The following is a 19,564-nucleotide window of genomic DNA, read 5'->3' as shown; positions in this document are numbered from 1 at the left end:
CCGCAATTTCTTAACTATTCTGCATTATAATTGGCTCAATTACTTATTGACAAACGCTCACGAATTCGTTCCAGCTCAGCTCAGCCCGTTCCCAGAACTTCTGGCCTTGACAACAAGCAAACAATCTTATATAAATGAGGGGCTAAAAAAGACCGCAAAAGAACAACAACAAGAAGAACACAGCCAAAATGTGTATCACAAATCACCGCAAAATCATTTTACGGTTTGACGACAAATGCTAAGCGACTGCCGGGCTCAGGGGCACGTCCGGGGAGCCATAGCTCCGAGTGACAAGCTTCCCAAAAAAAAAATGAAAAGAAAAAACTAAGAAACTTTATCCCAATGCCATTGAAATGGTCCCTTTTTTGGCCAGCGGGTGGCTTCGTAATTGGTTTGCTGTTAGTCTCTCGATAAGCAAGGCGCATATATTTATGGCGTCAAGGGGTTTCCGCATTTTGGGCAAGGGCGTGTTGTATATAGTCAGACATATATATATATATATGTATATTGATTAAAACATTAGGCGGAATCGTGCACTTGAAATTCGTACAATTCTTATCGCAAATATACGTCATAATTTACATTTTGAAAGCAAAGCCAACAATTTATGAATCGAGAGAGTTTTGAGTAGAAATAATATGGCTTTTCTTACGTTTTATAAGTAAGAAGTAAGAAGGCAAAACTTATCGCTTGGATTATTTTATGCCACTTCGCATCTCTTTAATTCTTGGAACCGAGAGAGCTTTGAGTCTTAATCAATTTACGCCCACATAAAAAACCAGTTTCATATTCTCGGTTTTTGGACAAAATATGAGGTCATCTATTTCTGATACCAAAGTCAATTTTACAACGTGATTTTATGCTCTAACCAAATGTAATTTGAATCTAATGATGGGCTTTAAAAACAATTTGGAATATTTTTTAAGGGTATACATCGAACTAAACGAGTTTTGATGTACAAATATTACCGGAATTACATTGAAGATAGCGAGCTATGTGACAACAATTCATCATAAATCAAAGGCTTGGTCGAGACCTACATAATATAATTATATAGAAACTGTTATCGGAGGGCTTTCTGTTTTTGGGGCTTTTGTTATTAGCTGTGTGATATATATTTCTTGTGTCATATTTATAGATAGTAAAGTGGTCAGCGTTTTACAAGGAAAATGCCGCAAGAAATATGGCCAAATGGGCATTAGGCACAAAAATGTGCAGACTAGATAACAAAGGTGGGCTTAATTGAAATGAAAACAAACAAATTCTTTATGTCCAGATAGATTTTGATTAATCTTTTTCGGTTTTTTTCATGATAAAATAACATTTTTGGAATATTTCGTTCTGTATGGAAAACAAAACAACTTAGTTGGGAATTACAAGCGTAAAAGTAGTTTGGGCTAAATGCAGACACACTGCGAAAAAGAAAAAGTGTGGCCATATTTTTGGATTGTTCTTCAAGAGCGAACATCTGTGTACGTCAAGTGGGAGACTCGAGCTATTAAACTGTGTTAAATATAGATTGAAATTGTGAATATCTCAGACTGTGTAAATGTTTACACGATTTCAGGTCAGAATAAAAGCTGTTTAAATGTTGGAAAAAAAGTACTAATAAAAGTCTATAAAATATAATTTCCGAGAGTAAAAAATAGAAACAGCTGTTGGAATTTGAATCAAAAGTTTACTTTGTTTCTTAGTGTAAAGCAAAGTCGGACTTGGACCGAGTTTTTCTTCGTGGTAACACTCTCGTGACTTAGCAACATATTCTGCAACAATGAAAGAAGCCAAAACCAGTTTTGAATTTTTGGCAAGAAGCGAAACTTCGGCAGACATTAGCCAATAACAATTATTCTCTGCATTTTAACTAGCTGCGAGACTAGCAAACGGGTTTTTTGAACCTCAGGCAACATTCTTAATGAGCTCCAGCATTGCGAAATGATTCTTTTTGTATAAATACAAAGATAAACTGCTTAGAAACCCAACAAAATAAATGTTATTCTCGTGTCGGGGATTCACCGCGCTTTGTTCACGTGCGTGTTGGTAAATGTTAACTTCATGTTCGTGTTGGGTTATGTCGTAAAAACCCGTCCCGTAGCCTATATTTTCTCTAGAGTAAAACATCGCACATAGAGGAATCTGTCATTAAAACAATAGAAAAACCAAACTGAGCTCAACAGCTGCCAGCCTGATATGATGAAAGACCTTACAGGCAGAGATGTACCTAAATGTGTAGGGGAGTTTTGTATAGGTAGACTCAGATATGATCAAAGACCTTACCTGTACCTAGAGATGTAGGGGAGTTTTGTATACATAGCCAGAGATGTACCTACACATTTAGGGGAGTTTTGTATACATAGCCAGAAGTGTACCTAGAGATGTAGGGGAGTTTCGTATAGGTAGACTCTGATATGATAAGAGACCTTACTGCCAGAGATGTACCTAAATGTGTAGGGGAGTTTTGTATACAGAACCATAGATGGACCTAGAGATGTAGGGGAGTTTTATATACATAGCCAGAGATGTACCTACACATTTAGGGGAGTTTTGTATACATAGCCAGAGGTGTACCTGCAGATGTAGGGGAGTTTCGTATAGGTAGACTGTGATATGATCAGAGACTTTACAGACAGAGATGTACCTTAATGTGTAGGGGAGTTATAAACAGAGCCATAGATGTACCTAGAGATGTAGGGGAGTTTTGTATACATAGCCAGAGATGTACCTACATATTCAGGGGAGTTTTGTATACATAGCCAGAGGTGTACCTGCAGATGTAGGGGAGTTTTGTATAGGTAGACTCAAATATGATCAAAGACCTTACAGACAGAGATGTACCTTAATGTGTAGGGAAGTTTTGTGTAGGTAGGTTTCTAGGCTGTTGGCAGTTCGCGTTCGTTATCAGCGGGACAAAAAAAAACAACGACAACGACAAGAATGTCGCAAAGAGGCGAACGCAAATGACCGGAATAATACAAAAATTTGGAATGCGAAACGGGTTCACAGCACAAAAAGTAGAACAGTGTTGCAAAATGAGAGGGCGAGAGCCAGTCAGACAAAAAGAGAGAGGGAGGGAGAGAGCGAGGCCAAAATAAACAGAAAGTACAAATTTTTGGTTGAAAATTTCATTGCATTCATTGGAAAAGAAATTATGAAAAACAATTTCTAAAAATACGCACAGCGACAGCGATGGACAAAAAAAAGGTGCTGTACAAATGTCACTAGACGAAACGAAAACGAAAACAAAAATAAAACTAAAATATGTATATATTTTACAAGAAGCTTGTCTGTTTTTTACGCACGTTCTGACGTTGGTTTTTCACAGCATTTTCCGCAGCTGTTCCGTTTGCCTTTTAGCGTCGATTTTCGATTTTCGAATGTGTTTTTGTTTTTTTGGTTTTTTTTTTTTGTTTGGATTTTAAAACATTGCGCCGCGTTGTTGGGTTTATAAATAACATCAATTATGGGCACAGCATGCTTTTAAAAAATAAGAGAACCAACTAAATATTCAAAAATTCGAATATTATCATAAAATTCAATTGCGTTTTTCAGTTTCTGCGCGGCAAAAATGGCGCAATTCTTGCTCAATAAACACACACGTGCTTTGCCGCAACACAGATAACTATAAACACACACACACGCACACACTTTTTCGTTTAAATATATATAAAGAAAACATTTTTGTTGTTTATAATATTGCAATATTATTTTCGATTTTGTTTCGTTGCGTTGAATCGAAAAAAAGCAAACTGCAGTCCGCGCTCCGAAGTCAAGAACTGAAACAGAGCAACAAACAGCAGCGGGAAAACTCATAACACGGAGAGCCTCAAGGCAGAGAAGCGAGAGCGAGACCGACTGAGAGGGGCGGAAAGAGAGCAAGCCAGTGAGAGAGGCAGAGAGAGAGAGAGCGAGAGAGTGATGAAAATGCCGGTTGCCGCACAGTGAAGCAAGTACACTTAAAAATCTTTAAATATTAAAATATTAATAAATATAAAAAAATATGTTTACAAAATAAATAAGTATCAAATAAATATATGTAAATATTTTTTTAAATTAAATTAGATAAAAATAAAAATAATAATAACATAGCTTTATCATAACAAAGTATAATTTGAATAACTTAACGCATCAATAACTATTGTTGACGGTAAATCGTTTTCAACAATTTGTAATAAGTATATAAAAAGAATAGCATTATATTTTACAGCATATTATATTACATGCTGTTATATCACTATACAACGGTTATATTACTTTATATATAACTGTTATATTACTTTATATAACAGTTCTATTACTTTGACCATGGGCTGAGCAACCAATACGTTACAAAACTATAAAGAGAAGGAAGAAGTATTGATACTTAGTCTTCGTTTCTCAACAATTTAATTTTTTAAATGTTAAGAAAATCTATAAATATGTTAAATAGTTAAAACTCTAAAAAAACAATAAACATTTTGTATATTTTAACAAGTTTCAGCTAGCGAAACCCTTGTACACTACAGCGCATTTACAGCTGTTAACAGCGCTCTAACAGCGCGCAGCCCACAGCAATGTTAGGGTTAACAGACAACTGTTAATAGTGCTCACACCTTTTTTTTTTCAATACCAGGAACAAAACTTACATTATTTATAAGGAAACCCAATTTTTATACAACAAAAATTGTAGACAATTGGTAAAGTCTAAAAAAATACTCAAAACAAACCAGAAATATCTTAAAACTACGAATTAGAGTCCATTTTTAAATCAATTTCTTGCAGTTTTAAGATAACAGCGAGCATAGGAATAGCAAGTCGAAAGGACTCTGCCGGGCATGCCAGTCTTCCACTTTGACATTCCGCACCTCCACATGGTTTTTTTCCACCATTTTACCTTATTGTTTTCTTTGTCCAGCAATTTTCATTGTTAAATGAAATTAATAATTGAGTGGACAGTCAGCGACCGCAGAGGAATTGTCAGAACAGGACATGCAGCTTAAATTGATTTTTGCCTAGTGTTCGCGTCTGTGTGTGTGTGTGTGTGTGTGTTTGGGTTAAGAGCTTGCAAGGATAACAAGCCGTACGTAATTCAGTTGTAATTACAATGTACACAGTGCCTGCCAATGTATGCGATTCCATTTTGCCTGCCATTGAAAATATCTCGCACATGTGTACGACTTACTGGTGAATACATTTCAATATCAGGTTCGTGGCATTTCCATATCGATCGACCGACACGAGCCGCAAAAAGGCAAAGGAAAAAGAAAAGGAAAAAGAAAATCAAAATCAGAGAGTGCAGAGCCAGGCTGATGCATAAGGCTGAGGCTTGGGGCTGGGGCTTGGAAACAGCTGCTGCACAACAGATATGCAAGATATGTGCGATAGAATGTGCACAAAGTGTTTTGTGTATATACACATTATCCTTGTACTTGAACAGCATGCACTAAGTGCACATAATTGAAACCAAAGGACAAACGCCTTGTGCACCCAAGATGGCAATCTTGGCATGGATTTCATGGCATTCACGACTTTTTCACGACCATTTTCCGCACGTAAAGTGTGACTATGCGAAAGCCATGTGTGTGGGTGTGTGTGTGTGTGTGTGGGTGTACATGTGTGTGTATGGGTGTGTGCTCAGTGAAGAGCCAACAGCGTGTAGTCAATTCATATTCAAGTAAGCGTATAAAATCAACTTGAATTAAGGACAACTTAAATTTAAAAAATAATTAAATTAAGCCCAAAATGCTTGGAGATAGGCGCACACTCAGAGAAAAAATGTAGAACTTTGTGTTCAAATCAGGTAGAAACTATATCAACATTCTGCCAAGATTGAAATCCCTAAAAGCCTGTAAGCTAAATTATTTTTTCCAAATAAATCATACTTAATTTTAGACAAATGTACTTAAATTAAGAAAAGCGTATTCTTTGAGTTTTCGATTTGATCGTCATGCCTTGGCATTATTTCTAACAACAAAGTAAAGCCGTGAAAATTAAGGGCTTTAGTTTACAGTTTTAAGAAGTTGGGCGAACAATTTGGCGTACGATCTTATACTCAGTACTCCTAAAAAAAGATTTTATTATGGGATTTCTTAGAACAATTTATTCATTTAACAGCAAAGCGAAGTTTTAAGAAATTCAGTTAGAAATGTGGTTTACGGTTTCATACTCAGTATTTAATCCAAGAAATTCACAGAAACGCCACAAAAAGCTTTTATATGGGATTTCGTAGTACACTTTATTCATTTAACACCAAATTCAATTCGGTTTCAGGTCCAAGAAATTCATTGAAGCGCCTCAAAAAAGCTTAGAATTACCTTCCCTGCCAAAATTAGGTTTTAGGAAAAACATTTTCAATTAAAAATATTGTGCATGAAAAACAAACAACAATAGGAACCGCATCAAAACAGCTTTTATATCAGAAAAGTTTTTGTTTGAAGAGCTTGTTATGGTAACAAATCCAAAAAAAAAAATAAATAAACTAAATGGGAGTAGATTCGGAGAATAAGTTCAATAGACTTAAGCATACTTAACTCAAACTTTTTGCCCAGAGATCGTAATAAGTATGACGCATAAAATTTAATAATCCACCCACACTTCCCTGCCCACACACACACACACACACACACACATGCAGAGACAAAGCGACGCGTTATGTAAGCGGCTCAAGGACATTCGGCAACAAGACCAAAAAATGGCCAGAAAATAACAGTAGTTCAAAGCGAAGGCCGCAGACCAGCCAAAATAAACCAAAACAACCAAGAACAAGATAATGATGTGGAAGTAGAAGAAGAGCAAAAGGAAATTTATTACACTTCTGCAATGGTCATGTTCGAAGGACGAAGAACACGCAATACTCAGCCACTAAATCAGTTGGCGTTGAGAGGCAAATAAAAATCCAACTGGATGGGGCGTGACAAATAGACAATAGTTATTGCCTTAGCCATGCCAAAGGGAGCAAAATATATTGCTTAACTAAAAGATATCCTGTACCAATGATTTATATAAACAATATGAAACTGCAGCGAAGTCTCTGACCGCAACACACCTTCGCTCAACCTTATCCGACCCCTTTTACCTGTTATTAAACCTAACAGGGCACAGCAACAGCAAAGTAAACACACACATATGTTTACAGAGGCCTTTACATATATGTACATTCGATGTGTTAGTGTTGAGTAAAGACTAAGCAACGACAGCGTGTGGCCAGAGCCTGCATAATAATTACAAAGGCAATTCGATAATTAAAACCGATATCGATAGGCGAAGGCTAAGGCTGACTGATCAAAGGCAACAAAGCAAACAAATGCTCGAATAAACAAAATTCGCATCACTAAAGAGTGTGTCTGTGTGAGTGTGTGTGTGTGCCTTGTGGCATTGTTCACATGACAAAACAAATCATTTACCCAGCAGCAGTAGCTGCAGCAGCAACAACAAACATGGCGCCTGCAATGCATACACACACATACACAGACTCAAATGCTAGCATGCTTTCGAGCGCTGCTTGCAGCTGCGTCTGTGTGTCGCCATTGTTGTTATTATTGCTATGGCTGGGCAGCGGCAGTTCGCCTGGCAGCAGCGGCAACGAAGGTGACGTAAAAATAAAAGAAAACGTCGGCGTTGTCGTTGTGTGACAACTTGTTTTTGTTTAGCGTAGGTACCGTTAGCGTGGGCGCGCGCGACTGACACGTGCGACTGACATGCGCATTGGCCGCCGCCGCCTGCAAAAACAGATGTTTGCAATTTTTGGCGTGGGAGAGCAAGAAAAAAAACAGTTGGAGCGAGAGAGAGCGAGCAAATTTGGGAGAGAGCACAGCAAGCACGGTTGTCAGCTGAAAAACAGTAATTGGTACCAAAAATAAGTACCATTTTGAAGAAAAAATTATTAAATTTATAAATATAATATACAATTTCTCGATTTTTGGTATTTTGTTGTTGATTAATTTCAACTAAATATTAAAGTAAATGAAATATTGTAAGTACCTTAATAACGTTTATTTTGGTACCAATTCGAAAGAGTGGATGCAGTTTTGGTACATTTTGGTACATTTTGTTAACTGACACTCTAATTCGATGTAATAAATAGCTAAAAATAGCTGAATTAGGGGCACAAATTGACAATAAGCCGGCTTGTTAGTACATGGAAAGTACCAAGTAGAAGTACAGTTAAAAAGTTCAAATACTAGAAAATAGCCAAATTTTAAATCGCCAAATTGTCAGCACTGAAAATGGCAGCTGGGAGAGCAAGCACAAAAGAAGTAGCTTCCTTTGTACAGCATTGGGTAGTATGTTTTTCAGTGGAATTTAGTAATTGGCTCATTAGCTCTTCAAATCAGGCTATATAGCGCAAAGATATGGCATGTCGGCAGTTTATTATGCAATTACCTTCATATTTAAAATCGTTTGCGCACCGCGCGCCTGGCGCACATATATTTTTATTATGTAAGCTTAATGTATATGTACTATATGTATGTGTGCATAAATAAATGAGTAGCTAAATTAAGCCGCATTTGAATGGCACTTACCGCAACTAGCTGGTTTAATTGTGCAGCAACAGCGACCAATAAGCAGACACGCCTACGTTAAGCCATTTCAGTACGTTTGTATTAATTTTTTGTTGTTTTAATTTTTCATAAATTATAGCAAGCAATATTTAATGTTCGTCTGCTTGAAACACTTGTTTGGCTTGTTGCTTACGCCGCAAGTCGCATAATAATTGATGTAATTGAAATAACACTAACACACGGACACACAGTTAGCCCTTAAAAAGTGCTGTTAATGTATTGGTGGGTGGTCCAGGCGGCGGCGGCGGCGTCAGCGTCGTCAGCGGCAGCGCCCGTCCTCACCCTCCACCACCTTCGGCTGCTTATAGCGAACGCTTGAGCACGTTAAAGTTTTGCATTAGATTTGCCGTTTTCATATAAACAGCAAACAGTTTGATGTGATTTTTGTGAAAATTTGTGTATTTACTAAAGTAGAACTGCCGCCGGGCCATTGCCATTGCCAATTTGTTGGAACACGCACTGAAAACTAAAATTTTCGGAGCTTCACCTTCACGTGTGGGCCACAGGACATTTGCTAGCGATATATCCTTTGCAACAAAATGTACTAAAAATTCTCATAACGGCGTTGTGCGCAATTTAGGGTTGCTTTCATTTGAAACGGCTGCAAAAAGTATCGATTCTTTAATACTATAAAATGCTCATTAAAACGAATACATTAATATTTAATGAAAGTATAAAACCGTTTTCACTGGCAAGTCGACCGATAGTGTTCCGAAAACGAGGCAAGTAATGCTCCAATCAAAAGATTTATATTATTAAAAGCTGCGCATCGATATTTAATTTCGATATGTAGTAAGACTCAAAAATGCTTATCGATGCCTATGCTTAATGCTGGCTGTGAATGGCTCAAAAATTTATCGAATGCCAAAATTATCGGTCACAGCCGCCAAATTTAAATTAAGTGCATTTCAGTAACAATAAATTGTTTTCATTCTCGCAGTTTTTTAAAACATTTGAAATACTTTTTTGTTAACTTTACATTGAGTTTATTTAGTTATTAACTTTTTAAGCTAGATATTAGAAAATTGTAAAATTTTCACAAATTAGTTTTCAGTTTACGTTAAAATAGTAAATAAAATTGTATTCGTTTTTTTGTTTTTCTATTTTTTATTCTTAAATCAAATGCGCTTCACAATACGGGCATAGACCTCCCGCATGCGTTCAGTAGTTCATTCTCGATGAGCGTGTCGACTTCGAGATGCTGTACTGTCGATCATCACCACGCGAACTGCCGCCGCCGCCGCCTCCCCCGCCACCGCCGCCACCGCCGCCACCGCCACCACCTCCACCGCCGCGTTCCCTATCAAATTTGTCGTGCGAACGTTCTCGGGATGATTTGTCCTGCAGATAACAAGAGAAATGTTATCGCTGGCCATCACATTTATGTTAGTACTCAGCACTTACTCTATGGCGATCCCGTTCGCGCATGTCATCATCGCCGTTTTGTGCTAAAAATCGTACATTCTTGAATGTCTTGAATATTATTTTCACAGTTCTTGCCTCACCTTCACGCCGACGCTTGTGATCACTGGTGCTGGACTCCTCGTTGCGATCCCGTTTCCGACCCAGCTTGCGATCCTTGCGCGCGTCACGCTCCTCATCGGACATCTTGTCTTTGTTGCGCTCTTTGGTCTTGAGGCCGCGCGCCTTCTTCACGCTATCGACGAGCTCCTCAACCTTCTGTAATGACATTATATTAATATGAATTGGAAAATGTGGCAACATGATCGATGTGGATGATGTGTTTTAATACAAAACTCAAAAAAAAACAAATTAAAAAGTATTAAGACCAAGCCCAATAGGACATTTGCCCAGTTGCTACGCTAATCCTGGCCCGCCCCTAAGTTGAGTGTCCGCCCTCCCGCAATACGCTGATCACTTACCCGTCTGCACACAATCACAAGATCAACGAATAAAAGTACAACTAAACTGCAGTCTGCACTAGGCTGAGACGTTGTGTAGAGTCGGAACAGTAGTGTTGGGCAACGCTGGGCGCAGCACGTCCAGTGTGAATAGTGTTCCATTATTTTTGGTGGTTTGTCTTTGACGTAGAACTTATTGGTTTAAAATGAGTTTTGAGCGGTTCCAGAGACTGACGGATTTCTCATCAGACGAAGGTTTACGTAAAGTTCCAATTTTAGAGTAAGACATGCGATTTTCTGATTGTAGATTAAGGTTAACATTAAAGTTTCTTCTCTCCTGATGAAAGTTAACGAATGAGTCCAATTTAAGAGCAGGATTTGCAATTTATCGATTGTAGATTTCTTTTCTAATTGTAGATTAAGGTCATCTTTAAAGCTTCTTCTCTTCTGATTAAAGTTATCGAATGGATCCAATTTTAGATATGTATCGATTAATCGATTTATCGATTGTTGAATAAGTTCGAATATTTGTATTGTAGATTAAGCCCAACTTTAAAAGGTCAGCATTCGAAACGAGTTTTCGAATAGATCAACTATTTCTTCGTTGTAGTCCGGGTTTACTCCGCCTTTGATAAAAGTTTCCAAACAGGTCCGAATTTTAATTTCGATTTCCTCTCTTCTATGCCGATGAAAGTTTGTAACAGGATCCACTATTTTAAGATACACATCTGCGGTTGCTCGAGTGGAGATTAAGGTCCGTTCTAGTTCCAGTTCTGATGCGGCGAGTTCAAGCGCTTTGGGTTGTTTCTTGACATATTCCTGATCCATATTGTGAAGATCGATCATTTAATTTGTTGATAGCGTCAAAGGTGTGTTGTCTCTCGTTATGTTGTGTATTCCCAATTTAAGGTTTACTAGTTATCGATAAATCCATGTTTGCAGTGTTGCAAGTCGAATGTGTAGTGAAAGAAATGCTCTCCGGAATGTTTGTTTCTAAGGTTTATCCTCCATAACGATCAGCTTTGTTTGAGATTAAATAGAGTCTAGACTGCAGTTCGGTGGGGATTATTTTTCCATGCATTTGATGGCGCTCGGATCAAGTTGTATTTATCTGGATAGCTGCCTGTTGCTTCTTGGTTTCCTTTCAGTCTTTTAGCCTTGACTGCGGCTAAGAAAATGCTCGTTAAGTTAACTGCGGTCCGTCTTGGTTGTGTTGTCCTTTGTGTTTTGGGTTGCCCGCCGGTTGATTGGATGAGCTGGGATTACAGGTCCTCAGGTTTTCTTGGAATATTTATCTTTGATTACAGGTCGTCAGGTTGTTTTTTTAGAATATTTATCTTTGATTTTGCAGCGAATTTGCAGCACTTGGAATGTAGTCCATTTGAGAGCTTGTCCGGCATCTTTTTTCAGCTCGTTTCAGATGAAGGTTAAGATGTTGCTTTTTAGTCCAATGATGATTAAAATAGGTTTTTTTCTGCTTGATTCCAGCGTTGGTTTTTCTTTTTTTTAGTTTCTGGGTAGAGTGACTCGCAGCGATTGCTTCGTTTTTATCCGCATCACTTCATCGTCTTTAACTTCAGCAGCTCGTCTTTAAATTTTGCATCGCATCTCGTCTTTAACTTCTGCATCCTGTTGTTGTGGTCCACTTGTGTCTTATAAAGCTAGCTTAACTTACACATAAACTACATAAAATATATATACATCGCATAATAAAACCTAAAACGGACTCTACAAATGATTTAACAGAGCTGCCTTAAAATGCATATTTGCAACTAAAATCTGATCTGCTTAATATATAATATATATAAACTAATTTCTCTCTATACAGTTCAACTGTGCGCTTACTTAACTATTTATATAGATCTTAATGCTATGAAAAAAATACCCCAAATTTGTACACATTTGTTGTATACTTGGTGAATGCACTTGTTTTCAACTTGGACGAGTTCCAATTGTGTCCAGAGTGGAATTTGATTTTGGTGGGTTGCGTTGCGTTGCTGACTTGGTCTGACGTCTCGTCTATGCCAGCTGCTGGGAACATGCGCCTCTCGCATGCTCTTTCACTCATTTTGTTTATTGTTTTGTTTTTGTTTTTTATTGTTTTTTGTTATGCCCTCCGTTGGTTGCGGTTCGGTCGGTCGTTGTCTTAGCGTACTATGTATGCAACCATATGCTACTAACCTTTGAACTGCTCGTCGACGATTCCAATTTACGACGTTTAGAATCTGCAAATCGAAAAGGAAATAGAATTAATTAAGATAAAGCTAGCTGCGAAAATATGTGATATATATTCGAATAATCCTGTCACGGAAACTTAATGCAAAAACGATTTTCCTATAGTATCCATAAAGATACAATTTTGTTTATATGTTTTATGTTGTTGATATCTTGAAAAATAAATAATTAATTTAAATAAATATAATCCCCACTTTGTTGAGATTATTCCTCATTTTAAGTTTGTGAAAGACAGTCTACAAAAATTAAAAGCAACTTTTCTATATACAAAACTACAAGTATGACCTATTATTCCTATGACAGCTAAATGATAAAGTTGTCCGATTCGAACCGACTTCGAAAGAAACGCATCGCTGCGAAGTTTAATCAAGATATCACATATCTCCTTTTGTTGATACCGATCAAGAATCTATATGCTTTATGGACTCCTTCTATATGCGCTTTCCTCACCTTTATCATATTCAATTGTCTCGTGACTGCGTCGATGCTGCAGCGAACCGTTGCTCTCGTTGGAGACGGAACTGAGGTCGCGATCTCGCTGGCGTCCTTCGTAGTCATCGTAGTGGCGATGCTCCTGGCTGCTGCCGCTGCCGGTGACCAGATCCACCGTCTCGACACCGTCGTGCCGTGTGCTGTGCTGGCCGCGCTCATCGCGTCGCGATAGCTTCTCGCGTTTCTGTGCACGCAGAGCGGCTGCCGCCTCCAGCTCCTCGAGGCGCTGCGAACGTTCACGTGCGCGCTGCTGCAGCTCGGCCTCGGTGCGCTCCTTGTTGCTGTTGCTGTTCCGATTGCTGTCCCGTTGCGAGCTGCGTGTGCTGCTCATGCTGTGCCGTTCCTCGCGCTCCCGATCCCGTTCGCGACTGCGCCGTTCGCTTTGGTTGCCATTGCTGCTGCTGCTCGGGTTGTTGTTGTTGCTGCTGCTGTTGTTGTTGTTGCTGCTGTTGTTGTTGTTGGCACTGCTGCTGTTGACACTCGACTGCAGCTCCTCCCTGGCATCCATGCTGCGATGGGATTGGGGTTCCCGCAACGCAGCCGTTGCCGCATCCCGTTTGCTCTCGCGTTCGCTGTTGGACGGCGCCGAAACGGACTTCGAGATGGACACCACGGTCACTGTGCTGCCCTCCGGTTTGCCGAGCTTGGCCTCGCCGCCGCGCATCGGTTGACCTGCACGGCAGAGATTTGTCAGCAAATAATGTAGGCTTATTTAACAGCTACTTACCAGCCTTGGCGTCCGGCTCCTTGACGGCCGCCTTTTGCTCGTAGAAGGGCGCACCGGGGGCTGTTTTCGTGGTGGGCGTGGAGGTCGCTGAGGCAGTCGTTGCATTCACCTTGTCGCCAGTCAGCAGCTTGACCGTGCTGGTGCCGGGCGGCGCAAGCACCGGTTCCTTAACGGGCCGCTCGGCCACCTGATGGAAGTCGCTCTCCTTGAACATGTGCGGCGACTTCAGTTTCAGCTGGCCAATGTAGCTGGAGGCGATGGCAAACAAATCGGGTCGCTTGGTTTTCTCCTCCTCGCGCACTTTGTCCACCTTACGTTCGATGATCTGCGCCAGCTTGGAGAGCACCGGATAATGGGGCAGTATGCGCATCAGTATGATAAGCGCATTACGTATCTGCATAAAGTCCTTCGAGTCCAGACAGAACACAATCGCCTTGGTGATCTTGTAGTGCCACTTGTGGCACACATGTCGATAATTCTCATAGCCCACATGATCGTTGGCCTCCGAGAACTGATTGCTGACACGGAATTTGGTCACAAAGCCGGGATAATTGGCGCACTCCTTGTTGAAGACCGCCTGATCCGCATGCCAACGCATAACCGTCTCCAGCATGGCACACAAAAAGCGACCATAACGCGTCGCCTCGCCCTCCGTGCACGATGTCACCGAGTACGTTATGTCGCAGAAGAGCTGAGGTGGGGGAAAAGGCAAGAATTATTAGCTAACTGGAGTTGACTTAATATAATATATATAATATAGATATACTAGCGGGATATTACCCTGCTTTGCCCGGGCCAAGTTTATTCTTATAATTTTATATCTTACTTTTCCCTCCCGCGAGCACTTTAATATAATTTACACAGATATTTATAATAGAGTTTAAAGGTGGATAGCACCTTCTCCCCAGTTGCAGGTGGAATTTCCAAGCTCGCTGAAACATCTTTACCTTAAAATAATGTGACACCCAACCAAGAGGGGGATGGACTTTCCCAAATGTGTGAAACACCACGCCTTAAAGGACTCCTTGAAGATGAGTTTAAAACTTCATCCACCAAAATCTGTGAACCCCTTTTCCGAACCCTGTCTTATCATGCATTTACATCACATAAATGAACCAATCAGTCAGACAGTCTAACAGGGAAAATAGTCGTATATAGATAGTTAATCCGTACCCGATCGTAGCAGAGCAGCGTGGAGAAATTGGCGGTCTTTAGATTGTGTATGGTCTGCACGAACTTGGCACAGTAGAGCGCATCGAGGGCGGTGAAGGTGCAGCGCGGGAAGAGGCACAACTGCAGGAACTGTGTTATGGTATCGTTTTTCGCCGACTTGGCCGAGCGCAACAGGAACCAGCCATCCTTTTGCTCCTGCAGGCGTTGCAAAATCTTGTCCACATGCTCATGCTGCTTCTTGCGCTCATCATTCAGCTTCTCCATGAGCGCAATGTAACGCTCCTGTTCCTTTTTGTTTTTGGATTGGTTCTGGACAAGTTGAAAGACATTATTGAAGAAGCGCTTTTGGTTGTATGTCAGCTGATCTTACCGAATCCTTGCCCTCGGCAGCCTGCTGTGCCAGCTGCTTTAGCTTGCCAATCTCGCGCTGATAGATCTCGTTGGGCACGTGCAGATCGTACATGCTCAGGCTCCAGAAGGTGACCAGAAACTGTGGGCTAATGTCCTCCCACACCTTGAAGCTGTGCAGCGGTCGCACCGACTCCACAATGGGATTCATTATCAACTGTGTGGCTTCCAGATATTTTTGCAGCTTTTGCGCCGTCGTCAGCTTCTTGGCATTGGGATCCGCCTTGCGCAGTTGATCGTACTTTTGCTGCAAAGCGAAATAAAACCAAATTAAGTTTAAATGTAATCTAAATTTCACGGGGTGACACCTACGTTAATCTGATGCGTGAACATGGGCCGTGCCAGAAAGAAGGCGACATCCGTGTTGATGTGATATTCGCGCAGCATCGTGATAATCGATGGCAGGCGTTCGACATACTCATCCACCGAATAGGTGGAGCCCAGAAATGTGCCAAACTGCACCAAGGCATCCTGGCACTGATCATACAGACTGCCCACCAGCTTCAGATGGCTGTGTGCGGCCGTCTCCCGAAAGATGACGCAGTGCTTCTGCTGGGCCATCAGCAGGCAAAGTGTGACGGCGAGATCGTTGTTGGCCAATGCCTCCTTCAAGCGATTCGATGACTTCTTCGTGTTACGCACCTGACTGAAGTAGCCAGCCTGGAAATATAATCAAATGTTAATATATAATATTTTTAAATATTTGCTAACACCCAAGTAAAGCTAAGGAAATTCTTCAACTACGAGCCTGACTATGTTTAGCATTGTCTGTCCGGATATTTAAGCCTAAACTTAAACTAATCCTAATCCCCACTTTAATCAAGGAATATTCTTCAATTACGAGCCTGACTTAAGTTAAGTATTGTTTGTCAGCATATTTAAGTACGAAGATAACTTTACATTCATGAATATTTTGTATTACTAGCGGGCATTTCCCGGCCTTAATGCTTCAATTTAAACCATTTTACGAATGGTGTGAAACAGCTCTCAAATAAATGTTAGCAGAAATCTTTGAAATTCATCAGCTAAGGTAGCTACAGTAAATATTTCAGCTATCTATCTCTTGTTGAGCTGTCAATCAATCAGTCACGACAATTTTATAGATAAAGATATTATATATATATATCAATTTAAAGCCCACCTCGCCGCGCAGCTGTTCGCCGCCGCAAAGGGCTTGCAGCTGATCGTTTGTCATCTCCTCGCAAGACTCGACGCCGGCCATTTTGTGCACCAGCTCGCGCAGCACCAGCAAATCGAGACTCTTCTGTGACTTCAGCTGATTGGCCACATACTGCAGCAGGCCGCTCATCTCGATGCTGTACTTCTTGTAGATGGTGCCGCAGAAGGAGGCAAGACTCTGGAGCCACAGCGAGAGCGAGGTGCCGTCGTCCTTGAAGCGACCCCGACCCGTCATCGTCAGCGACTCAATGATGCAATAGCCCAGACAATCAAAGGACAAGGCGGTCAAATACTTGAGCATGTCGCAGACGGGTCCGATTAAGTTGTCATATATTTGAATCTGAACCAGGATCTGAAAGGCAATTATTTAAATGAGATGAGATTTATCCAAGCTAGCTAGATATATGCTTACATAATCGAAGAGCAGGCCGGGCGTACAGTGGCTATATTTTCCCACGAGACGCCCCAGCGGCTTGACATTCTCCTTGCTGACGCGCTTCATGAGCGCCTTGATATCCCGCTGCGCCAGTCCACAGCGTCGTATCAGATTCGGATGCAGCTGATAGCTGTCGTTCTTCCAGCGTGCGTACATGCTGTAGCGCAAATGATATGGAAAGAATTTGAGCACAGCCCAGATCTCCTCGGACATGGAGCAATTGCTGTCCAGATAAAGCAACGAGGGCAATATGCTTGCGTCCAGACAGCTAATGATATCATAATAATGCTGTTCCAGCTCCGTATTTGGCGGCGGTCCATTTAAGTTGTCCACGCCCATGTCCAGTAATATTTTGCCCATAATGCGCACCAGTTTATACATCAAAACCGTATCGCAATGCATCGCGGGACCCAGCACATTGGCCATGGGCCATGTGAATTTGCGCAGATCGGCAAATTCCTGCGCCTGCAGCTTGGCAACCAGCGTGGCGTCCTCGTACAGCCGATTGCGGCTGGGCTTGCGGCCAGCGGGTGCCTTGAAGACTTTCTTGTAGTAGATCTGCTCGACGGACAGATGCACCAGCTCCACAATGCCGCGTGCAATGGGCTCCTGCACCACAACCGACTGATCCGGCAGCTTTTGTATAATTTTGAGCGCGTTCTCCCAGTCGCCAACCTTGAGCAGAGCCTCGCAGAGACCAAACTTTTGATTGGCATTGTATTTCTCCTGTCGAGTGCATAGGGAATCAGCTAATGGAAAGATTTAGATTCATTCAAAACGTACCTCATCGAATTTCTTAGTAGTTGGTGGTGCTGGTGGTTCTTTGTCCTCTTCTTTCTTGTTGGTGGAAATCACATGCAGCTTCCGGACCATTTCTCTCGCCTCGGCAAGCTCCTCCTCCCAGTTGGCACGTATGCTGCCATCATTCGGCGTTAGCCAGACATAAACATCGTTCAGCTCGATGACGCCATGCTTCAGCAGCAGAGCGCACACATGGTACAACGAGCGCGGCGTGCGCGTTGCCTTAAAGTGGCAGAATTTATAGCCTAGAACTTCGCAAATGATGGCGCCGGTGGGCATATAACTGCGCAGCAAGGGTATAAAAAGCTTCCAGCGATCGGGACGCGTCTCAAATGATTCAATAATAATATCCAGCACGCGATTCGGATCCAGATTAAAGCAGCCTGAAGGCAAAGATAATGTCAACGAGCACAAATCAGGCTGCAAATGATGGCACTCACCTATCAGGGATTTAATTATGTCCATTATGGCATCAGGGGTTGTGTGCTCCTCAAAGTCCTGATTCAATTCTGTGATGAGCTTGGCGAAACCCTCGCTCTCCTCGCGAAACAGGTTAAAGCGGCGCTGCTTGTAGCTGCAAAAGGAAATGAAAATGAAGTTTATTTTATCTTGACTTTGATGACGCGCACTTACTAGAGCTTAGTCTTGACTTTGATGAACTTCGTGTAGAAGCTCTTGTTCTTTACAATGCCCACTTCCTGTAGGGTATCAATTTCCAAGCGCTCCTTAAGCAAACTCTCCGGCAGCACCTTGTCCAAATCCTTAACAACTTGCACAAAACCATGGCGCTCCTCCTGCAGACCTTCGGTCATCAAGGATGTTTCGCTGTCCAGTATGTTGACCACGTCCAGTATCAGACTGGGAAACTCTTTGTGCAGCGCCTAAATGTGCGAGATTCAAGTAAAGTTGATTTTGATGCCCGCCTTGATGCACTTACCACAACATCTGTGAGCACGTGCAGCACGACATCCTTCTTCAGCTTGTAGCGCAATGCCTGCCAGAGCAGCTCATAGATGGCATTCGAGATGCCGTGCTTGAATGTGCCATGCTGATCGAACACCGGACTCTCTGGACTATCCTGCAGCTGTTGCTTCAGGTATTTTATGCTAAGTAGATAAAATTTATCAACAAATTATTAGCACTCATAGATTAAGAGACACACGCGCAGTTACGTACAATTCGCTGCGACCGGATTTGTCGAAATGTTTGAAGATGTCCACATTAAGTAATGTATCGCCTCCACCGTTGGCATCTGTCGGGGCCGCCGGATCGGACGCAGCTGCCGCTGTTGTTGTTGTTGTTGTTGCTGTCGCCGCTGCATCGTTTTCTTGCGTACCCGTCACGCTGTGACTCTTCGCAAGTTTCTTCAAACGACGCATGCAAATTATTTATGGTTAACACGCGGGCAACACGTTCTTTATTTGCTTTATTTATGAATTTCTATGTTGTTTATTGAAAAATTTGACAAATTTTCACACTTTTCTCCGCCTTTTTAAGTGTGAGAGATGTGTATGGAAAATAAGTTTATCGATTGCTATGTATCGAACCAGGGCTGCAGTGCAAACATCGAACGGCTGTTAAAGGTATGCTGGTATGCTAGTATGCTGTTAACCAAAATCTGTTACGAAACTTAACAGAATCTGCAAATGATATTTTTAACAGCATTTAACAGTTAACAGTTCTTCTCTGTAAATTAATGTGGCCTTGCCTTGATTAC

The 19,564-nt window shown here is 41.3% G+C and overlaps 3 protein-coding genes across 9 annotated transcripts in view; all 3 read right to left on the bottom strand.

The window, feature by feature from the left end:
* Window positions 1–3,610, bottom strand: part of Nhe2 (Na[+]/H[+] hydrogen exchanger 2) — a 37,804-nt gene extending 34,194 nt beyond the window's left edge. For 2 of the 7 annotated variants that reach the window (XR_010437167.1, XM_064690319.1), the window contains exon 1: window positions 3,297–3,610. The gene's annotated coding sequence lies outside the window, so the exon portion shown is untranslated. The remainder of the gene's footprint in view (window positions 1–3,296) is intronic. The other 5 variants (XM_064690320.1, XM_064690324.1, XM_064690321.1 and 2 more) reach the window with 5 other exon arrangements.
* A 4,992-nt stretch (window positions 3,611–8,602) lies between these two features.
* LOC135433995 (uncharacterized) lies at window positions 8,603–9,158 on the bottom strand. Its single transcript, XM_064690317.1, has one exon. The coding sequence runs from the start codon at window positions 8,969–8,971 to the stop codon at window positions 8,837–8,839; it is 135 nt and encodes a 44-aa protein (XP_064546387.1). The 5' UTR covers window positions 8,972–9,158; the 3' UTR covers window positions 8,603–8,836.
* A 335-nt stretch (window positions 9,159–9,493) lies between these two features.
* tho2 (THO complex subunit 2-like protein) lies at window positions 9,494–19,356 on the bottom strand. Its single transcript, XM_064690293.1, has 16 exons — window positions 19,024–19,356; window positions 18,785–18,953; window positions 18,481–18,728; window positions 18,288–18,421; window positions 17,830–18,230; window positions 17,023–17,772; window positions 16,573–16,962; window positions 15,744–16,091; window positions 15,394–15,678; window positions 15,024–15,332; window positions 13,851–14,541; window positions 13,082–13,795; window positions 12,578–12,621; window positions 10,040–10,214; window positions 9,939–9,982; window positions 9,494–9,875 (listed from the first exon to the last, which is right to left on the bottom strand). Exons 1-16 carry the CDS (start codon window positions 19,224–19,226, stop codon window positions 9,696–9,698), a joined length of 5,085 nt encoding a protein of 1,694 aa, XP_064546363.1. The 5' UTR covers window positions 19,227–19,356; the 3' UTR covers window positions 9,494–9,695.
* Between the last annotated feature and the right edge of the window lie 208 nt (window positions 19,357–19,564).

Source organism: Drosophila montana, unplaced genomic scaffold (genome assembly GCF_035044405.1).
Source record: "Drosophila montana isolate Dmon_TW-CO22-7 unplaced genomic scaffold, ASM3504440v1 contig_3257_1, whole genome shotgun sequence".
NCBI lineage: Eukaryota > Metazoa > Arthropoda > Insecta > Diptera > Drosophilidae > Drosophila > Drosophila montana.
Note: the sequence above shows the minus strand (reverse complement) of the source record. Positions and strands in the feature narration are given on the sequence as shown.

Bases quoted from the DNA above. Each gene is read 5' to 3' on its own strand.
- LOC135433995 (XM_064690317.1), bottom strand. From the start codon at position 8,971: ATGGCAATGGCCCGGCGGCAGTTCTACTTTAGTAAATACACAAATTTT.
- tho2 (XM_064690293.1), bottom strand. From the start codon at position 19,226: ATGCGTCGTTTGAAGAAACTTGCGAAGAGTCACAGCGTGACGGGTACG. The intron at 9,983-10,039 runs GTGAGGCAAGAA...TACGATTTTTAG, and splicing joins TCACAAGCGTCGGCGTGAAG to CACAAAACGGCGATGATGAC. The intron at 9,876-9,938 runs GTAAGTGCTGAG...TGTTATCTGCAG, and splicing joins GCGAACGGGATCGCCATAGA to GACAAATCATCCCGAGAACG.